We start from the raw sequence: 25,465 nt of genomic DNA on the forward strand, positions 1-25,465 counted from the left end.
CTGCTACAGCCTTCCAAGTCACGGTTACTTTTCTGACGTCTCCGTCCCTGCTTTGCACGACACAGTAGCTACGCATATTCGAAGTTGTTGGACAGCAGTGTGAATGACATTAGCTCCATGATGGATATCTGGAGCTCTGATATAAATCAGATGAGTATGTTAAGCCTTACTGCTCAATGGATCGATGATAACTTTGAAATGAAAAGAGCTGTGTTGCATGCCCAAGAGTTTCCAGGCTCGCACACGGGGACTGCCATAGCTAGTGCATTTGACAGCATGTTTACTTGTTGGAAAATACAGAAAGATAATGTGCATGTTGCAAGTTGTGACAACGCACGAAATATGAAGAAGGGAATGGACAAGTGTGGTATTAAAAGCTTGGGCTCATATACTGCAGGTCACAGTAAACAAAGGAGTGTTAATCCAGCAAAACATCTCTGACTGTGTGGCTAATGGGAGTTGGGCATGAAAACCAAGATGCTACAACAAGACGTAGTAACCAGATGGAATAGCACATTCTTTATAATGAAAAGACTGCCTGGATCAGAAGTGTGTACTTGGTGTGTATGGGGCAGAACATGAGCTACCTGCTTCTCTCAACACATGCCAGTGGAGTTAACAAGAGAGTTTCGCTCACGTTTGGCTACTACTGCTGATGTAATTCCTTCTGTTGTGGCACTGAAACGTTTGCTGAGCAGGGCAGCTAAAACAGCTAGCGGAGTCCGCACAGCAGAGAGCACACTACTGGAAGCTGTGAACAACCAATTTGGAAGCCCTTTCTCCGAGCCACTGTAACAATTTTGGACCGCTATTTTGACACAGTCATCAAGCAAGAGGCAATACATGTAGTGCAAGTGGACAAGATGATGCATAGCAACAGTGCCAGAGATACACCTGACACTGAAAAGCCACAAGAAAAGAAGATGTGTACAGAAAGTGATGGGGGTGGACAGTCGCTGCTGGACATGTTTAATGAGATACAGGAGGAAAACTCAACAATGGGACAGCAGGCGGGCCTGACAAGACCAACCGGGGTACAGGTATTATCAGACCCAATATTTAATTCAAATAATCAAGTGTTTCAGTGTCAGTCAATTTCAGTCATTTGTGTAATCTAATTTTTATTAAAGGGAAAATGAATAGATTAACTTTGTTAAATGAAAGAACTACAGCACCTCTTTTAATATTGCTACATTTCCCTTTTGAGGTTGGCCTGTAGCCCTGTTCAACAAAATAAGGATAATATTATATGTCCTGATTCCTGCTAAATTGCTCGGCATGTATAGTTATACACATATATTTCTATAGGTGCATGGCTGCCTGAGTGAACCCACCATCCCCAGGAATGAGAGTCCACTGCTGTATTGGAAAAGTAACATGTCCCGCTTCCCTGCCCTAGCCAAAGCAGCAAGCAAGTACCTCTCAGCTCCATGTACATCGGTCGACAGTGAACGCCTTTTCTCTGCTGCAGCTCATGTTGTCGATGAAAAGAGAAATAGGATCCTGTGCGAGAGAGCAGAAATGCTTCTCTTTGTCAAAAAAAAACCTGCCACTAATGACGTAGGCCTAGACTTTAGTGTCAGATAGAAACATTGTTTCAGGGTGAGGTACATTTACTTTGAGAGCATTAAGTTGGGTAATGTGTTAAGACTACAGTGTTTGTTATAAATATTGTCAAGTTATAGTCACATAAAATGTTTCTAATATTTTCGTTTTAGCTATGTCAGACCTAACCCTAACCCTTTTACAAATGTTTTGAAAATAAAAAAAACATTTCTTTTTCAAATTCACAGTGTGTACACATTTTTCAATATGTGAAAAATATGATTATTGTAGAAAATATTTATACAGATCCCATCGACATCAGTAAATATCGGTTAACGGCCATAACAGCAATGTTAATATCGGTTATCCGGATCGGCCAAAATTTTCGTATCAGTGCATCTACTGCCAACCTTATCATCCACTCATGGATGAGAGGTTTGTAAACATTAAGCTGTAACGTAAGCTAGCTTGGTTAGCTAACCTGGTTGGCATGAACTGTCCCTTTAACCATTTATCCACAACACCCTCTCCAATTACAGTACTACAATGTGCCTGTAGCTGCATACTGGATTTCTTCCGATGTTAAAATAAAACTAACCAGAGGAGCAAACTGGCACTAATTTGGTGCAGTGCAGAGATACTGACCGAGCTCATTGTTGAGTGGCGGTGTGGTGGTCTCCTCCACTTCACTGGTCATAGAGCGGGTGATGCGGCCCTTGCGTCGCCCCTGGCTGTTGGCTGTGCGTCGACCCTTGAAAGCAACAGTGGGCTCTTTGTCCTCGGCATCTTCTCCAGAGGTGTCATCCCTGTGTTTGGGAAATGACAACAGAGTCAGCAAGACAGTTTGAAGGTGAACATATGATAGGTCACTGAGTTAAAGCCAAAAACATAGCCTCATTTTTAGGCAGCATTGTAGGACACTGATATTAACGATTTAGACAAAGTAAAGTTGTTATTAACAAAAAACCGATTGTTCAAAAAGCCCCTGACACAAGCTGTTAAGATAACTGTAGTACAGACAAGGTGCACGATCAGGGAACGAAGATATCTCTAGATGAATATTGGTCACAGACTGCAGAACAGTGCAACCAAATATTAACTCACTGCCAACTCACTGAGGCCTTCCAGTTCATGTGATTTTCTTGAAAACATTCATCTTGAAACTTCTAATAAATTTGTGGAACCTTGAAAAATCCTATAGCTGTACTCCAAATACCTTTTCAGGGATTTTTGAAGTTTGGCCCTCAGAGCTAAATTTCAGCTTTTTTGTGATTCTTTGTATTTGTATATTCTAAACGTTACCAATCGCTTATTTTTCAATAGATTGAAATGTTTCCTGAGCATCCACGAGATCCTAAAGAAACTTTCACTGGTTGCTGCTGAATGGTTACGGAAATCAAATTAATAACAGGAAGTCATTTTTTTTTTTTTTTACCAGAATGAAAATATGTAATTTTCAAAAAATAATATCTCCACTAGTTTTCACTGATCTTCTGTCACATCCAGAAGTTATTTGGTCCTGCATACAATTAAAAAAAGAAAAAAAAACACGACACGGCAGGTGGGGACAGGAGAGGCATGAAGTGACAAAGAGACAGAGAGAGAGAGAGAGAGAGAGAGAGAGAGAGAGAGAGTCGGACATCAGCAGCTGGTGAAAACAGTGTGTAGAGCCAAAACATTTTCACATCTTACTCTGTGAATTGAGAATTAATTTTGACCAAATGAGAGGTGATTGCGGAAAGACTGTTTTAGTTTTATTTTGTTTGTCGAGTTTGAAGTGTGTTTTGCAATGTGTTAACAAGCTTAGTTCAGTAAAAAAGAGAAACTTGAATTCAGAAGTTGTATTGCAAGTTTTTCCCTACTGAAATCAAGTGTCTAAGGACGGAGGATATCATTCACTGTACAGATTGTAAAGCTCACCGAGGCAATTTTGGGGTATATAAATAAAATTGATTTGATTTGTATGGTTGTATTTTTATGTTTACCAAGTAAAATAGGTGGTAAAATATTTTCTTTCTTGACATTTTGTTTATTTATAAAAATTGAGAACTCTAAGAGGGCTATCAGACTATCACCTCACAAAGTGGTATTATATGACATAGAGGCCAGGGCTATTAGGTAAGTATGCTAAAATCAGCAGAAATCCCTGCAACACAGCACACAGACCTCATTGAAACAACATGAAATAAAATTGTGAAGTTGACACATTTTTCCATTTCAAACCCAATGTGCTGAAGTACAAAGCTAACAACAAAAATGTGCCACTACGTAACCGCAGGTTGCAATGTACACTGTGGGATATTATTCAAAATCCTGAAGATAAATCATATTCTGTTTAGTAACTGTAAATAAATAATAGCAATACAGTCTTTCCCATGCTATCAATCCCAAAAAATGTATTTAATCTTTTGTCCATCTAGTTTGCCCTCTATATTGCATCATCTTTAGTGCCATGGACCTGGTAAGGTAACTAGGAGGACCAAATATGATCGTGCACACAGAGACACTGCTTTTACTTTCTTTATTCTCAAAGATAATTTATCGAGTGTCAGCACAATGGCATGCCAGGAGACAGCCACTGAGTTTGAACCCACTGCACCTCCATTCATCTTCCCACAGCTCCATTAATCTTGCTGAGAGGAGCCGGTTGCGCCCTAAATATAGTCGAGCCAGCTGTGCCAGGGACAGGCGGGCAGCAGGGTGTGCTGGGAGTCACGGAGTCCCCCTGGCCACGCCTCTTAGCGGGGAGGCAATGCTTCATCATCATCTTATAGCCCGACACAACTGCTGATAAAAATGACCTGCTCATACTTCAAGCTACTGTAGTGAACGGCCTCAGCTGACATCATAAAAAAGTGCATGAATATAGACAGACGATTCATCTATTAATTTTCAGGCACCAAAAAGCAGCAATATTCCATCTGCTGTTTTGCGTCCTTTGCTGGCACTGTGCCTGAAAACACCTCCTCCTCAACCTCCACACACACACACACACACACACACACACACACACACACACACACACACACACACACACACACACACACACACACACACACACACACACACACACACACACACACACACACACACACACACACACACACCTTCTAATACACTGACAATTCAAATTGACAACTAGGCTAATCGCACTGCTTATTTTCCCCACCATAAAACCCCAGACTAACAAAATAAGCACAGATTTTAAAAATGAAACTTGGCATAGTATTGGGAAGGGGAGAAGCATAAACAGGAAAACAGCTGTTTTAATAAGGAGAACGAATGGATGCTTGGATTTGCCGTAGGTGGAAAGTCTGGCTGGAGGTGAGGAAGCGAGAGCTTGAGGGTTACAGAATGATTGGATTTCCAGACCTGCTCCCCTCACCAAAACTTTCTCCTACTGTGTTTGCTGAAGCTTGACCTGGAACTATTCTAAAAATGTGTGTTGGAGAAATGGGAAAGTGAGAAGATTTTTGCTGCACAGGCTCAGTGTCTCACTCTTCTCAATCTGCCAGTGGGCATTTCTAACCAATCAGTGAAGAAGATCATGGTTGTAGCACACAAATTTATGTTAGAAATACTCTGACTCATGACTGGAAGGTTTACCAAGTAAAAGTAGTAACTCACTTCATTCCATCCTCCTTGTCTTCAGCTTCATTTTTTTCTTCATCCCTCTCTCCCTCCTTCTCTTTCTCCTCCTTCTCCTTGTCCTCCTGGCTGTTCCGGTGCACTTGTTGCTGTTGTTGCTGCTGCTGGCCGTGCTGCGACGAGGGAGACAGAAGCAAGGTACAGCGTTAAAAAGAGGAAAGGCTTCCAACAAAAACCTTGACCTCTCCTGTAACCTGCATAATGTAGACACATTAACTTCATTGTGTGGACCCACAAACATAAACATGGATGCAATTATCACCTAAATAATTTCACTGAGATCACAATCAATCTACTGACCCAGGAAAGGAGGGAAAAACTGTCAACAAGTAATAAAGGTGACTTTTTCACTTCAGCTGATTCTTCCAAATGTTTATATAATTAAGAGCTGATCTCTTTTAACCACAGACATCTTCGGCTTGTTAGCAAACAGCGACTGAGGAGGCATTTCCTGTGGCACATCTCTAATCCAAGACATTATTCAGATTTAGATGTACTTTTGGCACTTTACTTTTGATAACACAGAAAACTGCACCATGAAGTTGCAAAAGCACATAAAAATAATAAAAAAAAAAGATCCCTATTTGACATTTCTAAAGATTTGGGTTCACTTGTTCAAAGTAAAGAGTGTTTACAAACCTGAAACACCCTTATCATTTTCTGCATACGTAAAACAAAACAGGATAAGAAAGTTCCAAATATGCTCTTGAAGCACCCAGAACCACTTCCTCACCAATTTCCTGCCTGTCTGGGCTTTTAGGGTTAGAGTTCAGATTAGCACAGACATGCAGTCTCACCAAAAACCTTAAACATTGCTTCATACTGACTAAGCAGCACACTGAAAAGAACTTCTACTCTATTCTAAGACCGTCTTTGTTGACTTCTTATCTGCCATGAAAACACACACTTTAAATGTGGTTTAGATTCCACTCAACAATTAGTTGTCAGCTATTAAATTATCTGCCAACTATTTTGATGATCAATTAATAAACGTTTTAACAAAAGAAAAGTACACATTCTTTTGTTCAAGCTTCTTAAATGTGAATATTTTCTGTTTTCTCTCCTCTTCTACGACAGTAAACTGAATATCTTTGCGTGGACAAAACAAGACATTTGAGGATGTCATCTTGGGCTTTGGGAAACACCGACTAACATAATGATTGACAACATAATGTCTATTCGCAGTAGCAGTCATTATGACACATAGCACTGCACTTTCTGTTCCTCCTCTGTAACTACCTCCCTCTGTGACTGTGAGCTATTAGTGCTCACTGCTACTCAACCACCAGGTAATGAGTGGAGGTTTCTTCAGGAGAGATGAGGAGGCACAATGTTTTTACACACCGGAAAAGGTCAATAGTAAATTAATGTGCCATTTCCTTACCGTCCGCCACCATGGGGTTTAACAGCTAGCACTGGATCAGAGACTAAGAAATGTAGAGCCAGGAGGAGTATTTCCTCTCTGCCAGCCAAGATGGGTCAAAGCCTATCTTTTTGTGCTTGCCGGTGTTTGGAACTGTGTCAGTGCACAGGGCAGGACCAGCTTCCCTCCCCTGAGGGAGCTACAAGCATTCTCGCCAATGGTTCCAGGTTCAGGTTCGGAAGCAGTAGATTGGGTGACAGCATTTGGAGTTGCGACGTGATTGAGAAACGGTGGGGTTTTTTTGCCTGCTTTTCCCTCTGGGGCCAATGTTGGTTGTTGTGTGTTTACACAGGATTAAGCCACACCCTCGGTAGGGACACAAGAGAAGAGTTATTCACAGCTAAGGAGCAAAATGCATATTACGCATGCTTTGTCCCTTTCATAGCAGTGCACGCTTCTGCGAGTTGAATGACTGTCTCAGCCTGTGCTCCGAGTACACATTGCTTTTCCATAATTTGTGTATTTGACCTCACATCTCTATGCATGGAAAGTGATAGTCTGCCTTGACCGTCTGGGCAGTTTTATGAGAAGTTTTCTGCTGGAAAGCCTTTAGAAAGCCAGGTGATATGGTATAAAAACGGACAATGACAATCCACAGCAAGTCGTGCTGGGTGAATGGATCTTGAACATGATTTCCATGCATGGAATGGGAGTTTGTATCCTGTGTGTGGGTGGGGGTTCTTGTTTTCTACTTTTAGACTTGGTGAATCAATTGTTGCTTTTTTAGGTATTTAAAAAGGATATTTTCAGTTTCAGTCACAATTTGGTTAGGTCTAGGCAACAAACTACCCTTTTAGGTTTAGGAAAAAATGATGGTTTGGATTGGAGTCTAACTTTTTACTTTTGATATCATACGGGACACGAACAGCGATGATCACAAAAATTAAAACTGTTTTCACATTTTCAAGGAGTCCCCATGTATTGATACTTTGGAAAATCAGTATTGAAACTGTATCAAATACTCACAATCAATATGTATCGATAAAAACGCTATTTTTGACAACTCAAATCTCTGTGTTTGCCTTGAAAGGCGCCCTGTGTGCAAGTTTAAACAACTTCAACTCTGCATAAAAAAACTGTGAATGCAACTTCTGCTGTCCAACTGGATAAAATCAAAGTGTTTCTTATGCAACATCCACTGTACACAAGAAAAACAGGGGAAAGGTTAGTGGTGGTTGTTCCTGCCAAACTTGTCTGAGAACAGAGAATGGCAGCAGGCCTGGAGCATGATGACTGAAATAGAAATCCAGTTTTTAGTTCCCGTCACTAGATAAGTGAGCTCAGTGACAGACAGCAGCTGACTTCTTGTTGCCTAGCAATAGCAAAACGAAACCTCTACCTTTGCAAGTTAAACAAGATATTTTTCAGGCCTACAAAGCGTGTTATGTGAATGGGCCTTGATATAAAGTATAGAATCTTTTAACTATTCACTTGAAATGAAAGGTAAGAATACCTGGCTTCTTCCTCGGCGTCTGTAGTTCCTCCGTACTATGTTCTTATAGTTCTCATTCTTCTTGGTCAGGTAGTAAAAGAGCACACACTCTGCCACCGTCTGTTCAAAAAAATTGTATTTCTTTATCGTTTCAATAATTTGCTAAAGACTGAATCTCTCAGAAAATCACACAACAAGAGAAGAATATGAATCGATACCTTTCTCTCAAGGAAAGACGCAATCAGACCAAAGTTTTTGGGGTGCTGGATGAACCTGTGGGAGCAGAACAAAGAAACTCTTACAACCTCCAAGTGAAAGTATTTTAAATCATTGGCATTTGCTGAAGTAGATCACAGAATATCAAAGTGAAAGATGGAGGAGGTGAGAAAAAGACAATTAAAGATCAAGACTGAGCCAACGTCTTAAAGGTACACCAAATCTCCTGCAATAATCATAAAAATATTACACAGTCACTAGTGATCAAATACTTACTGTAAGTGTTGGACTCAGTTATAAGAAGAAGAACTGAACTGAAGCTGTTCTGTTTGAATGTGGGTAGACTAAAGTCACTGATTTTACTGTGTGGGTTTGATTTGATTTGGCAGCCTGAAACGCCTCCTCTCGTTTCTCACGAAAGGGGAAGATTCACTTCCTTACAACAACTGATGGACCGTTTATCGGTCACACACATTTCACATGAAGCGAAGACATACTTCATTTTGTAAGGTTTTGCCTACAAAATGAAAATGGAGCTGGAATCTTGTATGGGATTTGATAAAAAAATTTAAATGTAATGGGTTGAACGTGAAAAGCCTGGGAACAAAAGGGATAAACCTTCTGAAGTTTGTTCAAAAAATGTAATCTAGATACAAAATTTCAAAGCCCTTTGCCAAAATGTTACCATGAAAAGCCATATTTAGGTGTATTTTTGGCCACCAAAACCTAATTCAGCTGCTAGGAAATAAGGATATACGGAAGTATTTTTCTATTAAAATAATAAGAAAAAAGAAATGTTTTGCTTACTTCTCTCTGAAAGTGTCCTTCTCCTGCTCGCTCCACATGTTCATAACCTGCCGGTCCTTGTACACCTTCATGGGGTCGTCCATCAATCCATTCATGTTGATGAACTTGATGCGCTGCTGCTCAGCGTCAAACAGCATCGGAGGGATGACCGCCAGCTGTCGCATCTGCTTCTCTGTGTTCTGCCACACACACACACACAAATGCCACACAAACAAACCAATATCCTGGAGTGAGTGGGTTGGTCTTGAGAGGGAAACTATCAGACAACATAGTGATTATATTGACACGCATTTGTTAAAAACGTAAAGTGGTTATTCATTCTGTGTTGAGGTCAGGGTGTCTTGTTGGCTCAGCAGACTAAGGCATGTTCCATGCCGAATGTAAAGACCAATAAAACAGACATATTTCCTGTCACTCTTCATTTTACAACCCAACAGAAAAAAAATCTTCAAAATGAGATCAGGGCTAGGAGAGGGGAGGGGAGTGACGGCAAGGCACTGTGTTAACTGGAGGAGGCAGGAAGGCAGAAAGCCTTTCTGTAGATGAGACAAAACAACCCGATCGGACACACTGCTCAGCCTAATAGGACCTGGCTGACACGAGAGGAACAGCTCTAATGTGTGACTAGTGGATATCACAGAAATGTCAACTCAGAGCACCAATTATCCTTAACACCAGGAGGACTGCCTCACATTATAGGATTTTTACACCTCGAGCACAGCAAATCTCTTGCATATGCTGACATTTAACATCAATGATGAGCAACACATTTATCTGGTGAGCTCAGTCAAAATGTTTTCATGTGCATGTTCTATATATATACAGTATGTTTTTTATTGAAAATATTTTAACCATTTAGGTTCAATCAGGCAAGAATATTTGGTTTTCACTGGAGCCAAAATGTGTGAACTGTGAGCTTTTGACGTTTTCCAAGTGTGAACCTTGTCATCTCAAAAAGTGTGAGTTCGGTGGGTGTGTTTGAGGTCAAGACAAGTCAGATTTATTTATATAATTTGCCTGAGAGGGCTTCAGAAAAAAAGCTTTCTAAGACCCTTTTGCTACTGAAACTTTTCTGAAAGCAGTTACAATCTGCAGGTTATTCAATGGTTTTGATTTTGCACTCTGCCTTCAAGTTCAAATTAATCAAAAAATTAGCTTAGCTAAACTTTATACAGAGGACGAGTACACAGAACAATATTCACTACTGCATCAACAGCTCACGCTATGTGTCAACTGATCATGTTGTAGATGGAGGAGAGAAATGAGGGAAGACTATAAAAAAGACACAGGCAGTAAAAACCACCAAAGTTTTGGGAGCATTTCAGTTGAAAGCAACTGTGCTGATGTGCTTGATGTGAGGCTAACCAAAGCTATTCCAGTAGCATACCACACTATCTGTATTACAGCTTGATTATATGCCAGTATTAGGTGGCATATGATTCTGAATCCAAACTATGCTGGAGTGATTTAAGAAAGCTTGAGTCAGATCCTTGCAGGCTATGTTTTGTAGTATTTTTATCACATGTAGTACAAGCCAAACAGCCAATAGTTGTCATAAATACTATCAGTCTGTATATGTTTTTACATTTTTGTATGGGGAAGCCATCAATTTTATAAAGATCTGGTCTACTTAATTGATTTAATTCACCCTTGCTTCACACTACTTTTCAAAAAATATGTTTATATGCATGTCGATTTCTCTTCCACCACCTCAGAGACTTGAGAATTCATTCCTGGCAGTCAATACAGCCACTCAACAAAATCAGACAATCCAGATGTTTGGCCACCATCAGTGTGATAATGTGAAAACAGGAGCTGCAGAAGAGCAAGCCATTTTTAACAGAAGAGCTTACCTCATGCTCTGATATTCCATCAATGATCTCTGAGACCTCATGTTCACTGCGAGCTGCAGACGAGGCCAGCCCACCTCCTCGCTGCCCAACACGGCTAAAAAGGAAAAATAGAGAAGACCTGTCAATCAAACCTACCCACATATTACTGTAATTGAGCCACCTGCACTGCACAATGAAACAAATCCACAGTAAGTAACAGCAGTCCTGGCAAATAATGGATTGAATCAGTTCAAGAAATTAACCTTGTGCTTTTAATTGTCACAGGCACAATCACCCATGCCTGCTGCGGAAGGGAGAAACAATCTCACCTCTGCATGCGCTCCTGCAGCTCTCTTTGCTTGCGTATCTCTGGGAACTGTTTCTCGTAGTACTCCCGCACCTTGCTCTCCTTGGCTCGGCGCCGCGGGTTGTTTTCGATGCGCTCCACCTTCTTCTCCCAGGCTTCCATCAGCTGGTCGTAGCGCTGGCAAAATTTCTGTTCCTGAAGAGCCACAGACAGATGGACAGAGATCTCAGTCCACTGCAGACCCACTGAGTCTGAGGAACTACAACTATTCAACAGTTGATAAACTGATAAAGCAATACATCCCCCAAAGCACTCAATCACTGATATGAAAGATGATTTTTTTAGTAATCATCCCTAGCTCTCCATTTTTGTTTTTACCCATCATGAGAGGTCAAAGTGATATATTGGTATTCTAAAGGGAGTCTGGTCTTGAGCTATGACTCTGGCAGACGACAGCCCCACTGTTTTCCTAGCTTCCCCACAGGCAGGTTGTAAAGCAGGCCATTAAACCTGGTTGAGACACGACCCTCAGTGGGCTCATAAACCACTCTTTGCCCATGAGGAGCTACCTCCTCCACTTAGACACAAGGCGAGAGAAGACTGGACACTCGCCCACAACTCGCAGGCTTTGATACAGGTGCTGCGTTTGAACTGTTCTTTTTGGCCACACATACACACATACATACTTGCAATACAAAATAGATACAGAGCCGTGTGAGAGTTGTTGTTGGCACCATCTGCAAGGCTGGAAGCATTTAAAAAAAAAAAAAACTTTCCCGTGATATTTCTGAATTGTGAATAGATGCAAATTTTATAGTAAAACTGTAGATGTGATTTGCAATAACAACTTCCAGGCACGCCAGCTGATTTTAAGACGTCCGCCTGGCTTGAGCATCAGAGCTCACCCCATTGATCCCTGCTTTATTTATAGTCATGCTCTTTGGCTCGGCCTCTCTCAATCACTGGCAGGCAGGAGTGCAGGCTAACCTTGTACAATGCTCATTGTAAGTACTTGGCTGACAGTGAATTCAACACGAGCGTGGAAAAAAGAATCTAGGATTTTCTTTCAGAAGACAGTGTGAGAGAGAACTTTTTGTTGTTCTTCAAAAGCAAATCACTTCCCCTGGGCACAGTGCTGACAAAAGATCTCTTGTCCTCTTCGGTCGACCTAAAGTGGCCACGCACTTCAAGGAGCAGCTGGCCCAGTTTCACACTGGTCATCAGTCATGGGCTTAGTCGCAGCAGAGGGTCCAAAATGTTGAGAACTCTACTTACCCACTGCTTACGAGCATGATTTCTCCTCTTGAAGTATAGGATGAGCTTCTTCCTCATTGCCTGGTTTCTGAAAGGGATGAGGAAAGAGAGGGATGGAGGATAAGGTGACGACATTTACTTCAGACAGTGCTTTGGCTTTCATCACTTTTGTCACATCATAAATCAAAGTATTTGATTTTCTCCAGATCCTCTGGTGCACATTTTCTCTCCTCTGCACTAGGCTCCGTCTCTTTACCCAATAAACAAACAAAAACCACACACACACACACACACACACACACACACACACACACACACACACACACACACACACACACACACACACACACACACACACACACACACACACACACACACACACACACACACACACACACACACACACACACACAGAGAACACAAACAATGCCTGTCCTTGTATGCCACCGCTCGATAAACTCAAACTCGCTTCTGGGTAGAAAGGACAGCGAGGTGAGCCAAACTTATAAAACTTGTCTGGTCTGGGAACAGCCAGCCACAATGCTTCAAATAAAGGTCAGGGCCAGTAATCTCCTCAGGCAGCTACTCAGTTTGTCTCTTTCTTTGCTGCGAGACAGAATTTTATTCCTGACACTTAATCTGTCAGTCGTAAGGTCACGTTCCCCGCTGATTAATGTAATCTTATTCTACATTAGTCACTGCAGCTGAGCCGCAGGGCCCTACAGGTCACAGGCGAGGAAGTGGGCTACTGGTGTGTATGAGTTTTGTGAAAATTGGAAGATAGCATAACATTTAGGGTCTAGAGGGATAAACACACAAGATGACCTATTCTTCATTCCCCAAACACGTTATCTGCAATAACAAACCCAAGTTAAAACTAAACAGCCTTAACCTCCAACCCACATAAACCCTCCCACACAAACAAACAGACACATACTGAGCCAAGCCATTGCAACAGAAAAGAGAAATACTGCCAAATCCAGCTAGATACTGCTGATATCCACACTTGTCGTGGTATATAATGGGTGAGAACTAACTTGGTACTGTATGGAAAAAACAGAAGTGATAGATTAAGCCCTTTAAAGACAGAGATGGCATTGTCCTGTGGACACCAGATGGCAAAGGGAGAGATTAGTAGCCCTGAACCGCAGCGAAAGGTTTCCTTTGTCCTGCTCTAAGCCTGTGCCATTTCTGAGATATCAGAGAACACTGTAATTTAGCATAATACAGTACCTCTAAAACATGATGGCTGAAAGATTCATTATACACATACACTTCTGGCAGATGTTCTTCATTAGTACAAGCACACTGAGATGAAACTTTTCAGACTTCAAAGTAAAATTTTATTTATATATTATTATATATTGTACAGTGTTTTCCCAAGGTCTATGGCAGATTTAGGTGCATGTAGTTGGCGGGGGGTTAGCTGTTGTCCCACAAGAAAATGTTACATTTTTCAATAAAAAATATGGAATTTTACATCATTTTTATACTAGGGTTGGGACAATCAGAGATTTTTTTCGTGTATTGTGGTGAAAAGCACTCAGGACAAGTTGACTGTCCTGAATTTCCATTACCGGAATAATCATGAAAATCCTCACAAGTGACTTCTAAAAGTTGTGTAGCTTGGTAATACAGTCTAATATTTATTTCCTGATTCATTTTGAACTTCCACAAGGGTGAGCCCACATCCTTCTAGTCGTTCCAAAATCCTAACCCCTTGATTCCACTGGGTACTCTCTGTTACCCGGCATGTGCGAAGCCGTTTTGTTCCGTTCTCCATGTGGTCTCATATCACTTCTGCAGCAGTTCAGAAGGAGAGCATCATGCCTGCCTGATATTGTTGACTTGCTCAGATTGTAATTATTATGTCATTTCTCCTTGATTTTTGTGCTTCTAATGTGGTTGAGTAGCTTACATAGTTAAATTGTTTTGTTGTTTGTCTGTTTTAAGTGGGTTTATTTTCAATATTTCTGACTTTGTTGTGTTCTAACTCCTGAGTCTGCACAGGGTGTTTTATATTGAAAATTCACCAGACTGCACCATGCCGTTCTGCTGTCTGACTTCCTGTCTGGCTCGATCTACTCTGTGCAGTTTGCAGTCCACCTGTGGTGTGCTTCCGTCAAAAACATAGACTTGGAGCGTATTCTCCATTGATTACTTCTGGGACGCTGTTGAAACGTGCAGTGGTGTAGCTGGTGGAAACACAAGCATCGTCAAGGACGGCCATGATATGCTCCGGCAACTGTATCGCAGCTGTAACGTAGCAGAGACGGGCCTTGGGGTATCTGGAGTAGGACATGGTTGAGGGCTCAGCTTGCCCATGGTATCCCACACAAAAAAAATGAATAGGATGTGTGGAAATACAAAGTATATACTATGGATTTCAAACTAAATAACGACAGAGAGATGAATATTATCAGCTGAGTGGTGGAGGCACTCTGTGTGCAGGAGATGAACTGGGATGGACTCCACAGAGATATTGGTACTCATCTATCCCACCAGGGACGAGTGCCAGGGTTATCAAACCGGTTAGCCTGACAAAGGAGTCAATTGTGCGGTGTCAAAGCTACACAGTGGCATTTAATAACACACACGCACACACACACACACACACACACACACACAGGGGGAGAGAGGAGTTTTCAGTTAATTCCTTTGAGGCAATAATACTGATCAAACGGTGCAGGGATCAAAAGGAGTGACGACAGAGCAGTGTGTGGTTAAGAGGTCAGACACATCTTGTGGTATGCCACGCTGCCCAAACCTCAGTGCCAACGATGGAGAAGAGCCATTATAACCCTCCTGCAGCCCTTTGATGTGCCGAAGTGAATTATGGTCCTTAAAGGATTACAGATGCTCATAAGCCCTATTGATAGACATGGCAGCCACACAAAATTGTGTACTCTCTGATGCTGTTTTTGCAGATATCCACTAACATGAAACTGACATGATTTATTAATCATTCATCGAAGGCAACCTTGGATGCTGAGAAATGCATCCTGCTGTTAATATTTCATGTCATAATATCCAGGGGAAAACATTAAATCAATATTGTTTTTAGACCATTTTCAGAATCAATAGTTATGTTTTTGTTGTTGGGGTTTTTAGTTTGAGCTTTTTAGTTTGAGCATACATGATTTGAGGCTCTGTTAGCTGCAGAAAAACACAACTAGAAATCAAATATGACTTAAATCTGTCTATGGAAATAAGGGTTGCTGTTTTTGTATCTAAGTCTTGTTTTTAAATGTGCTAGGAATATAAAAATCTATCTTGTTAGCTCAGTAGTGGCAAAAGCTAGCATCCAGTAGCTATGAATGAATGAATGACTTTATTTCAAACCAAAAATTAAAACAACATAATAAAAACAAATATTCCTACCCCTTTCTCACTTTTCTTCTTTTACCTCATATATTATTTCAAAAAATTATCAGATTTACTTACAACTAATATATATACATCTATCCCCAGTTTATTTGCCACCCAATTAAATCATAGCTAGTAGTCATATTCTGAGGAATAGAAAATAATCTCTGTAATGTCTTTCTTTGTGATCTGACAAGGGGAGGGGGGGCTGAGGAGTAGTGTTTGAGATTCTCTCACAAAGGCAATATACAACCACTACGGGACTTAATAGCTGCTATAAGTAAATTGGCTCAGAGTTATTAAATTTGTACAGAAACAAATAATCCCTCTAAATACAATCAATAACAAGTCATGTTTCTCCCTGTAAATCAGGGCACCTAAACCTTTTCTGGCCTCTTACCCTTTGATAGGTTTTAACATCCTTATGAACCCAGAAATTAGAGCTGTTATTCAAATTTTAGTTTGGTATCCTCTGGTATTTTGAGGAGCATCGGGGCTGCTTGAAATGCAATATTTACAATTGGTGATATAATGTACAACAAATTATTTTTATATTTACATTTGAGCTGCAATGATAAAACGTTTAGTCGATTAATCAATCAGTTGGTCAAAAGAAAATTATCTCCTGAATATTTTGATAATCGAGTGTTTTAGTCACTTTTCAAACAAAAAATATCAAAACATATATGAACATTAGCTTGTTCCAACATCGGAAATGAAAGGAAGAAAGGATTTTCTTCATTTTTTTTGTCATTCATGATAATAACGTAGAATCTTTGTTGGTTGGAAAAAACACTCGTAAAGACAACACTTAACTTAAAGTCTTGAACTTAAAGACAAGACTTTTTCACCTAAGATTAACCGATTAATCATGACAATATTCATTAGATTGATCGACACTGAAATAATCATTAGTTGTAGGAGTATACAATATATAAAACAAATATAAATGAGCTACGAATCTATGGCTGGATGTAAAACATTTATTAACGTGGAAGTGTGTTGTGACTCACATTTTGATGTTCTCATGGTACTGCTTGGTGTCAGAAGGCTGATTGTACAGAGGCTGGAAAACAAAATGGAACAAATAAATCAATCGTATTTTTGAGCTTTGCAACACATTGTAAATAGCAGATAAACGATGGACAAAAGACAGAGTTCACTCCAACATCTCATCAATATGATTCTGACACAAATAGATGTAGAATTTCAGTGACTGCTGAAATGTTCATCATATGATATGAGTGAATGAAAACTGGCGGAGGCTGAAAAAACTGTTCAAACTGTTCACTTAAAAACGTCCTCCACAGACAACAGAGGACCTGCTTTTTATAGCATCTAGCATGAGCGCAACAGTATCAAGTGATCAGATTCACTGGGTGAGTGATTCTGTGAGTGAATGGAAGATAGATGAATAGATACGTAGACAGAGTATGTGCAAAGTACAAAGGTACTCTGGGACTTTGTATCGGAGTAAAAGTCAAAATTTTGAAAATATGGCGAAGTGAGAAGTGATCTGACCTTTGTATTCTCACACTTTGACACTGCATCCTGACGTGTCATCTCATTCAATGCTCAATATCAATACGTTTAATACTGCTTAATGGAGCTTTGTGTAAAGTAATCAAATATCTTTACATCAGTACTTCACAACCCTGCAAAGAACTGTGGACATCATGTGATGCAGACTTGTTCCTCTCTCTCTGAGGCATCTTTTATCCCTCTATCCTGACTTAAAACAAAACTTTCCCAAAGACGTGAGAGCAGGAGAAAGAAAAATACAACAAAAATATAACATAAATCAAAATCTTCACTCACCAGTTCTACTCTGGGTCCGAGTCCCTCCAGTATCCTGTGAGCCTCTTCTGCCTTTTTCTGGTAAGATAACACAAACAGAAGTAGCACATTAGCCGGCTGCCTGCAACTCTGCCATCACCACAGCAACGCAGTGAGCATGCTCCCTTGGTTGCTGAGGCTACACCGCCGCTCGCTGGAAAGATGGATGGACAGACGGCTGGATGTGTGGATGGATAGAAAGATGGATGCACCGACTATTATTAGAGCTTTTAACTTGAGCTGGGTCGCAGCTCTCTCTCTCTCTCCCCTCTCCCACAAAAAAAAAATTACTCACCTCCCCTGAGCAGAGAGAGGTAGAGAGAAAGAGCAGGCAGGCAGGATAGCAAGTGGGAGTGGAATAGAAAGTGAGTGGGAGAGAAAGAGCAAAAAAGACAGGGAAAGGAGCGTGGGGAGGGGGGGGCGAAAGGGCTTTGGTGCTTATCTCATAAGAGACAACTGATGAAAGACAGAGAAAGATCTCAACTCCAGCTTACTACCTACAACAATCAGCCTTAAAACAAAAAATCGTGGCAGGTACCATAAAGGTGATGTGTTGGGGCATAAAGCTGGGCAGCTAAAACCCCCATCTACGTCTGTGGATGACCTCTCTGCTCTTCCATACATTTTGATTTAGCTCAAGCAGAAAAATGTGTGAGCAGTGTCCTAGGCTACCCTTCTCACTCTTTTCATCATTTCTCTCTCTCCCCACTCCATCGATCAAACAGACCCTCCTTGGTGACACACCACATGCTCTGTTGCTTTCCATCTCACTTCATTTCCTTCAGTGACCGCGCAGTGAGACTGGCAGGGTGACAGACGGGATGGAAGGACAGTGAGGGAGGGTTGGATGGAGGGGAAGATGTGGGAGCTGGGACTTAGACGAGACTAGAGCTGATAACAGAGACAGTACCTGCCAGTGTGTGTGTGTGTACATGTCAACCTTTATTCTTCACTACCAACCATGTCACGCTGCTACCTTGTCCCTTTCACTCCGTCTTCACTGTGGAGGTTATACAGGAGGTATTTGGGATCCTTCCACAGGTTTATACAAGACTCACCCTAACAGACTTGGATGGAAGACCCAAGAGGAGCTCACGCACACCGGCTTCCAACTGAGTCACCTGTGAGTGAAGCCAAGTGACACGGCTCCAGTTTGTAGCCATGATGAAGCTCTGATGAATTACATGCATACACTACTACCATCATTCAAATGCAAATACCCCAAGATGATGCCATTATTCATCCTTCAGTCGTTTTGCATTGATCTTGTTTTATCCCTCATTCCTGTTGCTTCCGCACCAGTGAGTAGGTGTAACAGGCTGCAGAGTATTGCCTCAGAGAGCCTGCTTACTACAGGAGCACTTAATGAACAGCAATTATTAACGTCAGCCTTTCATCCTTGGGGAGCAGGCAGGCTCAAGGATTTCTCTTCATTTCCTTCTTTAAATAAATCTCTGAATGAGACTGCATGATACTGACCTCAAAACTCCTGGAGTTTGGGCTTCACATTAAATACAAGGAAGGACAAATTTAGCAATGAGGAGACCAGTGTGGATGAGATCGAAAAGAAGCTGTACGGAGAATTTCATTCACACGTGCACGTTACTCAATACTTGTACTGAATAAATTTTAACCATGAGAAGACTGAGGAGAAACCTTGAAAACATAAAACTGTGACTGCCTGAAAAATCACAGCACTACAACACTCTGGTAGCTCGTCACAGTGAATGCAGGAGAGAAAACAGGGAAACAGAGAAACAGCTACAGAGCCATCGTAACCTAGCATAGACATGAGGATTTAGCATAGCTCAACAGAATTATGATAATGCAGCCTCAGTGGGGCTGTCTCCTTTCGTGTTCGTGTCCATGACAGCTATGTGCCAAATATGAGAAGAGTGAACTTGAGGTGAGCCATCCCCGGGGTTGACAATGGCTAAAACCCTGTGTGGAAGAGCTGGTGACACGGCGCCCAGAGGGGACAGATGACACCGCAGTGACATCAAAAAAGGCAAGTGGAGGCTTGAGTATTTATAGCCAGGTGCTTAAACAAACATACTGCACATGTACGCACTTACGTGTACACACGCCAAAGGTTTGACATATAATATTAAGCTTTAATGTAATGCTATTACCCCGTTTTACACGTGGCCACTTGATGCACTGTACTGCATATAGGGCTGCAACTAAGGCATATATTTTCTTAATTAATCTGTTCTATGTTTGTTCTATAAAATGTCTATTTTTCTATAAAAGTTATGATGACGCGTGAGTAAATGAAACATACCATTATCTTATGTAAAATCATGCATTTCTCTGGTTTGAACATTGGTGGAAGCATTCGAGGTCATTAAAGTACACAACTCAACAAAATACAGAGTAAAGGTCTAGTCATTTTTAGGCATTTTAATGTGGAAATGTTAGATATTATATCTCTAATTTTTTTCAAGAAGCATTCAAGGTAGATGTCTAAAAGGTGTAATGCATCCGTCTATACAGGACACACAGGGGTACTATGTTAGAACATGATTTTAAAAAAAGCCATTTGCAGGTTGCATTGTGATCATGGCACTTGCCACTGAAAACAGCCTCCAGGGATTTAAAGCAACATTATGTAACCTTTTTACCTTAAAAAAACAGCTTCAAAATCATGTTGATGGTACAGTGTCTTGTAACAGGGTGAATGGTGTCTTTGTCACAGCCACTCCGCCCCCTATCACTTGTTTCTGCACTATGTAACTTCAGTGAGAGGGTCGGATCACCGCGTTACATACATGTTTACTTCAAGATAAAAGTTTCACATTGTTATGACGTAAGAGTTTTACATTTTTTGGTAGTTGGCACCTACATTATATCTGACAAATTGTTACAGACCTGGGATTTGTATTTACAACAGTGGTGTTGCACTCAAGAATTGTGGGGGCGCCAAACGCCAATTGCCAATTGCTGCTGTTGCTTTAAAGTGACACTGAAAAGCTATATTTGTTTAAATCCCTGGAGGCTTATCCAGGGATTTAAACAAATACATACTATATTAGAAAAGTATAACCACTGAATTACCTGTATGGAAGAGGGAGCAGTAATCTGTATGGGTAAAAACTTTTGTCCTGTTGCAGATCAACAATGTGTTTTGGATTATGAAAAAAATGTTAGTTGAGTGGCTGTTATTGTTGTAAAAAAAAACAACAAAAAAAAACAGTGAAGTTTCTTCTTCTGGTGTTGTAAAGGGTTACTAAACATTGATTCAGGCAGCCTCCGTGGACAAAGGATGACGACATGAAACAAGGTAAACTTGGTTTTAGTGCTGGACAAGTTGAAGTCTGACCCAGTAAAAGGCACTTTGTACAGTATGTATGCGTCTGCTTGTGTTGGTCAGAGAGAGGCATCAGTATTACACTGGGACTGTTCATAACTAGGTAACAGTTCCTTGTAGTACATTAAGAAGCATTACCAAGAAGCTCTGGGTTGGTGTACGGTTTGCTGACTTGCATGTGGCCAGGGAAAACTGAGTTTGTAATAGAAATCCATTATATTTGGCTAAGGGTTAACAAAAGTGTATTAAATCTCTCTTTTTTTAAGGATATGATAGACTTAAAAACTGTAATTTGAGCCTATGTAATGACAAAGAATGAATGTAAATATGAATAGATGAATAAATGGTGTCACTGTGTCATTGGGGTTCCCATGACTGAAACTGAAAAAGAAGAAACTGGTTAAGTCTGGACAGAGAAAGAGAGAGGAGGAGGATGGAGAGAGGTAAGGGGGGAAGGCAGTAGGCCAGAGTACATCCTGTCAGTCAGAGGGAAGTAGAAAGTGTTACAGAGGTCAGGCTGCATCGTGGAGTAAGCCATGAGTCATTCTTAACTTCAAGCCTTTCAGAGGAGTCTTGAGCAATCTGCAGTGCCCCTCTGTTGCATAGAAGTGCTGTTATTTAATGACGCTTGATAACAGAAAGGGTGAAAGTCATGAAGGACGCTCCCTGTACACCATGGTGTTCCCTTTTAAGGGGCCTCTCGGAGCATTTTGATGGTTATCTGTTGACATGTGCGCAGGTTAAAGTGACGTGTGACAACAAAAGCCCTGGAGCTGCTGAGAATTTAGTCTCTTGCTCAATGACACCTAACAGGGTGAATGCTTGCTTGCCAACACACCCTCTACACACACAGTTCACCGCTGTACCTTACCTTGAAAAGCAAAACATCCAAGAGCCCTTCTCCTCTGAACTGTGAAGTTTAAACATTATTATTTCTAGTTTCCCATAGGGGGCTTGTTCAAAGAGGTTGAATGTGGTGTGATAGGTGAGAGGAGTTCTCTGTTTTTATATGGCAATTCCACTAAAAAGATACTTTTTTCATTTGACCACTAGAGGGACTGAGAGCACTAAAAATCACTTTACATCTTCTGCACAGAGCACTGCTGCATATAATGATAGCTGTGAAAAGGACAAACTTAACACTTCCTGATAGCTTTATATGATCTGTCAACTGCTCTGGTTCCCTTTTCTTTAAAGATCGATTAAGTTGCTATGCTTTTATAGGTGATAAAAGACAAAGATTTGTTTCAGTGTGTCACTTTATAGAGTGCATGTGTGGACTTGTGTGATTCATCATGCCTGCTATGTTGACCTTTAGTAGCTCATTCTGTTAGGTAAGAACTCAGCCTCGTCTGACAGTAAAGAGTGGCAGGCTCAGGTAGGAGATGGTCACTTTATGACACCCTCCGACAAAGATTTTTGAGGAATAAATCAAACAAAGTAAAAGAGAATGACATATCTTAACTCTATGTGTCTGAGAGGAATAACAGAATGAAAGAAATACACGCTGTAAGGCTATACTCATGGTCAAACATTTTTCAAAGCTAGGTAATCTGGTTTATTTCACAGGCTCTGTATACATTTCTAGCACTGGCTGCCCTACCCCAGATGTTAGAACCTAATAACCTACTAGACAACAGGGAATATTCAGAGGTAGCTCACTGAAACCACACTAACCCACAGGAGGAAAGCACCCAGCTCTCTCTCACTCTTACATTCACTTATGGTAATGAAAACACTGCAAATGGGATCAAGTGAAACCAAATTCATCTGAAAGGTGATGTGGGCTCGAGCGGTGGATTACAGACTGAGCGCAGGGTTTCCCATACATTCACTTATTGGTGGCAGCCCACCGCAAAATTAACATTGGCTGCCATATATTGATTTTCAATCTTTGGAGCTGCCACGCAGGGGCGGGTGTATTGGTGCTGATCCATCTTAGCATTTCTTATTTTCATTTTTTTTTTATCTGTGTGGACATCATCTGCCAAACTGCTGTACTTCATTATAATGCAATTTTATCGCACATTTCACCATTATATTCACTTGGTCATTTGCAATTTCAATATTTTTTAAATGATTACGCCTACGCTCCTCCTATAAATGCACACTGATTGTGTTGAAGCCTCTCCTGTTCAATGTGGGCGTACTTATGCCATTGTTTTGTAAAAAGTGCACCTGGATGGTACCACATTGGTTCTGATCGTTTTGACAGGCTAAATGATTAACAACAAGCCTCCCCCCTTTGCAGCTCACCTGCTGTTGTGAATTGTGGGTTAAAAAAAAAAAAAACCAAAATGCAAGTTGTGTTTTTTGACTGACTTTATAAACAGTATAACAAGGTTGATAAAAAAGTCCACAGAGCAGAGACATACAGGAAAAAGGGAAACAGAAAGACATGTGGTGGAGCAAGCAAGATGGTGTGCGGGCAAAGAGACCAGAGGTGAAAACAATAGTGAAGGAAAAGCATATGAAAGCATTTTTTGAGCAAACAGTAAAACAAGATGGAGAATTAAGTTGACTAAGAAGTAAGAATAAGTAACCTACGAGAGGTAGGGTAATGTGTTCTCGTGAGTGAGTGTCTGCTGTGTGTGTGTGTGTGGTGCGTTTGTGTATACTACTGACCCTGTTCTCATCGTAGATGATCTGCACCAGGCTGCGGTGCTTGGCCTCGCTGGGTGGCGGTGAGATGGGGCGCTCTGGCTCGTGGGGCTTTGCAGCCTCCTCCTCCAGCTGTTGCTGTAACACAACACACACAAATATGCTGGTAAACATTTAACTAACCAGAAGTGCCCTGATCTTCCAGGAAGAACTGTGGCTCACCAGTTCCTGTTGCGAGGTTAGAGAGAGTGTGTCAGATAAACCTTCCCTCCCCCAACTCTCCAAGCAGGGACGAGACTAAACTGTCCCATTAGCCGTAATAGCTATTAACTCCCCAGGGCCTAGTTAATCAAAGACTTACTACAATAGCCTGTAAACAAAGCCAATGCCTGCTGTGTGGCTGGAACATCCAATGAGAGAGTGATAACAAAAGAGAGGCAAATGTGGGAAATGAACACCGGACAAACCCTGGAAAAGTTTCTCTAACTTACTGGTCAGACTGGCATCTAACCAACCGCTGCTTGGTCAGGATCATTAATCCTCCCACACTTAACTATGTCAACAAACAGCATGTGGAAATTGCCACTTTCTTCAGTCTGTAGCAGGCAATAATGAGACAAAAATTATTAATTTAAATTATTCATACATTGAATTTTCTAATGCAACACAGATAACAGCAGTTTCTACACATACTGGCATAAAGAAGGCCAAAGGTGTTGCTGTTTGTAGCATTTATTATATGAGCAAACCCTTTGTCTTTATTATTATTTAGCTGTGTTACTCAACATCTGTATAAGCTACTTGTTAGATAGCTGGCTAAAACTCATTAAGCACAATTTACAATCATCAATCTTTTTCTAATTACAAGAATATGGATTAAATTTGGATATCAAATGCATAAAAAGACAACTGGGTTTGGTATTTGATACCAAACCAATTCAATTTATACTTCTAGTTAAAGATACATTTTATTGGATGGACCGTTCATTTTCCTGCTTAAGTAAATAATTTCAAAAGCAAAAACAAAGGTCAGACATTTGAGTAAAATCTGACAAATATCATTTGGCAGCCACTATCACTGATATTTAACAATTAACTCAGCTTCCAAAGGCCATCAAAGCATGTGAACCAAAATCTACATCTTAACTTTTCAGACTCGCCTTCAAAGACATGGACATAGATGAAGACAAAGGTATCCTTCATCTATGTTCATTTTAGTAAATGCACTAAAAACACTTTGTATCCCATAAGTTTGATAAATATCTCTACACTATCATCAAAAATATTTGTCTGTTCAAATGAACATTAAAGCCGTGTGACACTGAAAATAAAGCTATAATCTTTGACATAATGTGGCTGAAAATGTTAGGATACAGTGCCTAGCTGTGCAAGCTATACACTAAGACAGTAGCTGAGTGTTTTCAGCTAAAACCAGGTGTCTATAGGCCAAAGCCAAGTGTCACTGAGTGGTGTGCATATAGCATATAGCTTCAAGCTACAGTTAAGTCAGCCCCTACTCCTCCTTCTCATCCTCCTGTCATTGGCATCCTCCTACATGAGAGTTGAGCAAGGTGAATCATCATGTGGATGATAGACCTGGATAAGCATCTGGTGAGGGCAACATAGACATTCCCACATAGACCTGTCCCCCTCGTCCCCTTTTAAAGTAAAACAAAATAAACCAGCCATCCTTGGCTTGGCTGACATAACACAGGCTGGCGGTAACTTAAGCACTAACTCCTGCCCATCCACCAACTCTGCCAGAACTCTTTAAATAAAGTTTTACCGTGTCACTTAATTAGTCCAAATGTTTTAATGCTTCAGTAGAGCCGGACTGTAAAAAAATATCCATAAAAACACTTTGTGTGTGTGCGCGTGTGTACCGAGG

General features: G+C 40.9%; 1 protein-coding gene across 4 annotated transcripts in view; it reads right to left on the reverse strand.

The window, feature by feature from the left end:
- The window catches only part of ncor2 (nuclear receptor corepressor 2), a 124,505-nt gene that overhangs the window by 47,321 nt on the left and 51,719 nt on the right, over positions 1–25,465 (reverse strand). For 2 of the 4 annotated variants that reach the window (XM_073466001.1, XM_073466000.1), the window contains exons 6-17: positions 23,602–23,715; positions 17,649–17,705; positions 16,844–16,896; positions 12,486–12,552; positions 11,233–11,405; positions 10,925–11,018; positions 9,072–9,250; positions 8,267–8,321; positions 8,070–8,168; positions 5,173–5,306; positions 2,191–2,351; positions 1,420–1,503 (exon numbers count right to left, since the gene is read on the reverse strand). In XM_073466001.1, coding sequence (XP_073322102.1) covers positions 1,420–1,503; positions 2,191–2,351; positions 5,173–5,306; positions 8,070–8,168; positions 8,267–8,321; positions 9,072–9,250; positions 10,925–11,018; positions 11,233–11,405; positions 12,486–12,552; positions 16,844–16,896; positions 17,649–17,705; positions 23,602–23,715 — 1,270 coding nt within the window. The remainder of the gene's footprint in view (positions 1–1,419; positions 1,504–2,190; positions 2,352–5,172; positions 5,307–8,069; positions 8,169–8,266; positions 8,322–9,071; positions 9,251–10,924; positions 11,019–11,232; positions 11,406–12,485; positions 12,553–16,843; positions 16,897–17,648; positions 17,706–23,601; positions 23,716–25,465) is intronic. The other 2 variants (XM_073466003.1, XM_073466002.1) reach the window with 1 other exon arrangement.

Source organism: Pagrus major, chromosome 5, assembly GCF_040436345.1.
Source record: "Pagrus major chromosome 5, Pma_NU_1.0".
Lineage (NCBI taxonomy): Eukaryota > Metazoa > Chordata > Actinopteri > Spariformes > Sparidae > Pagrus > Pagrus major.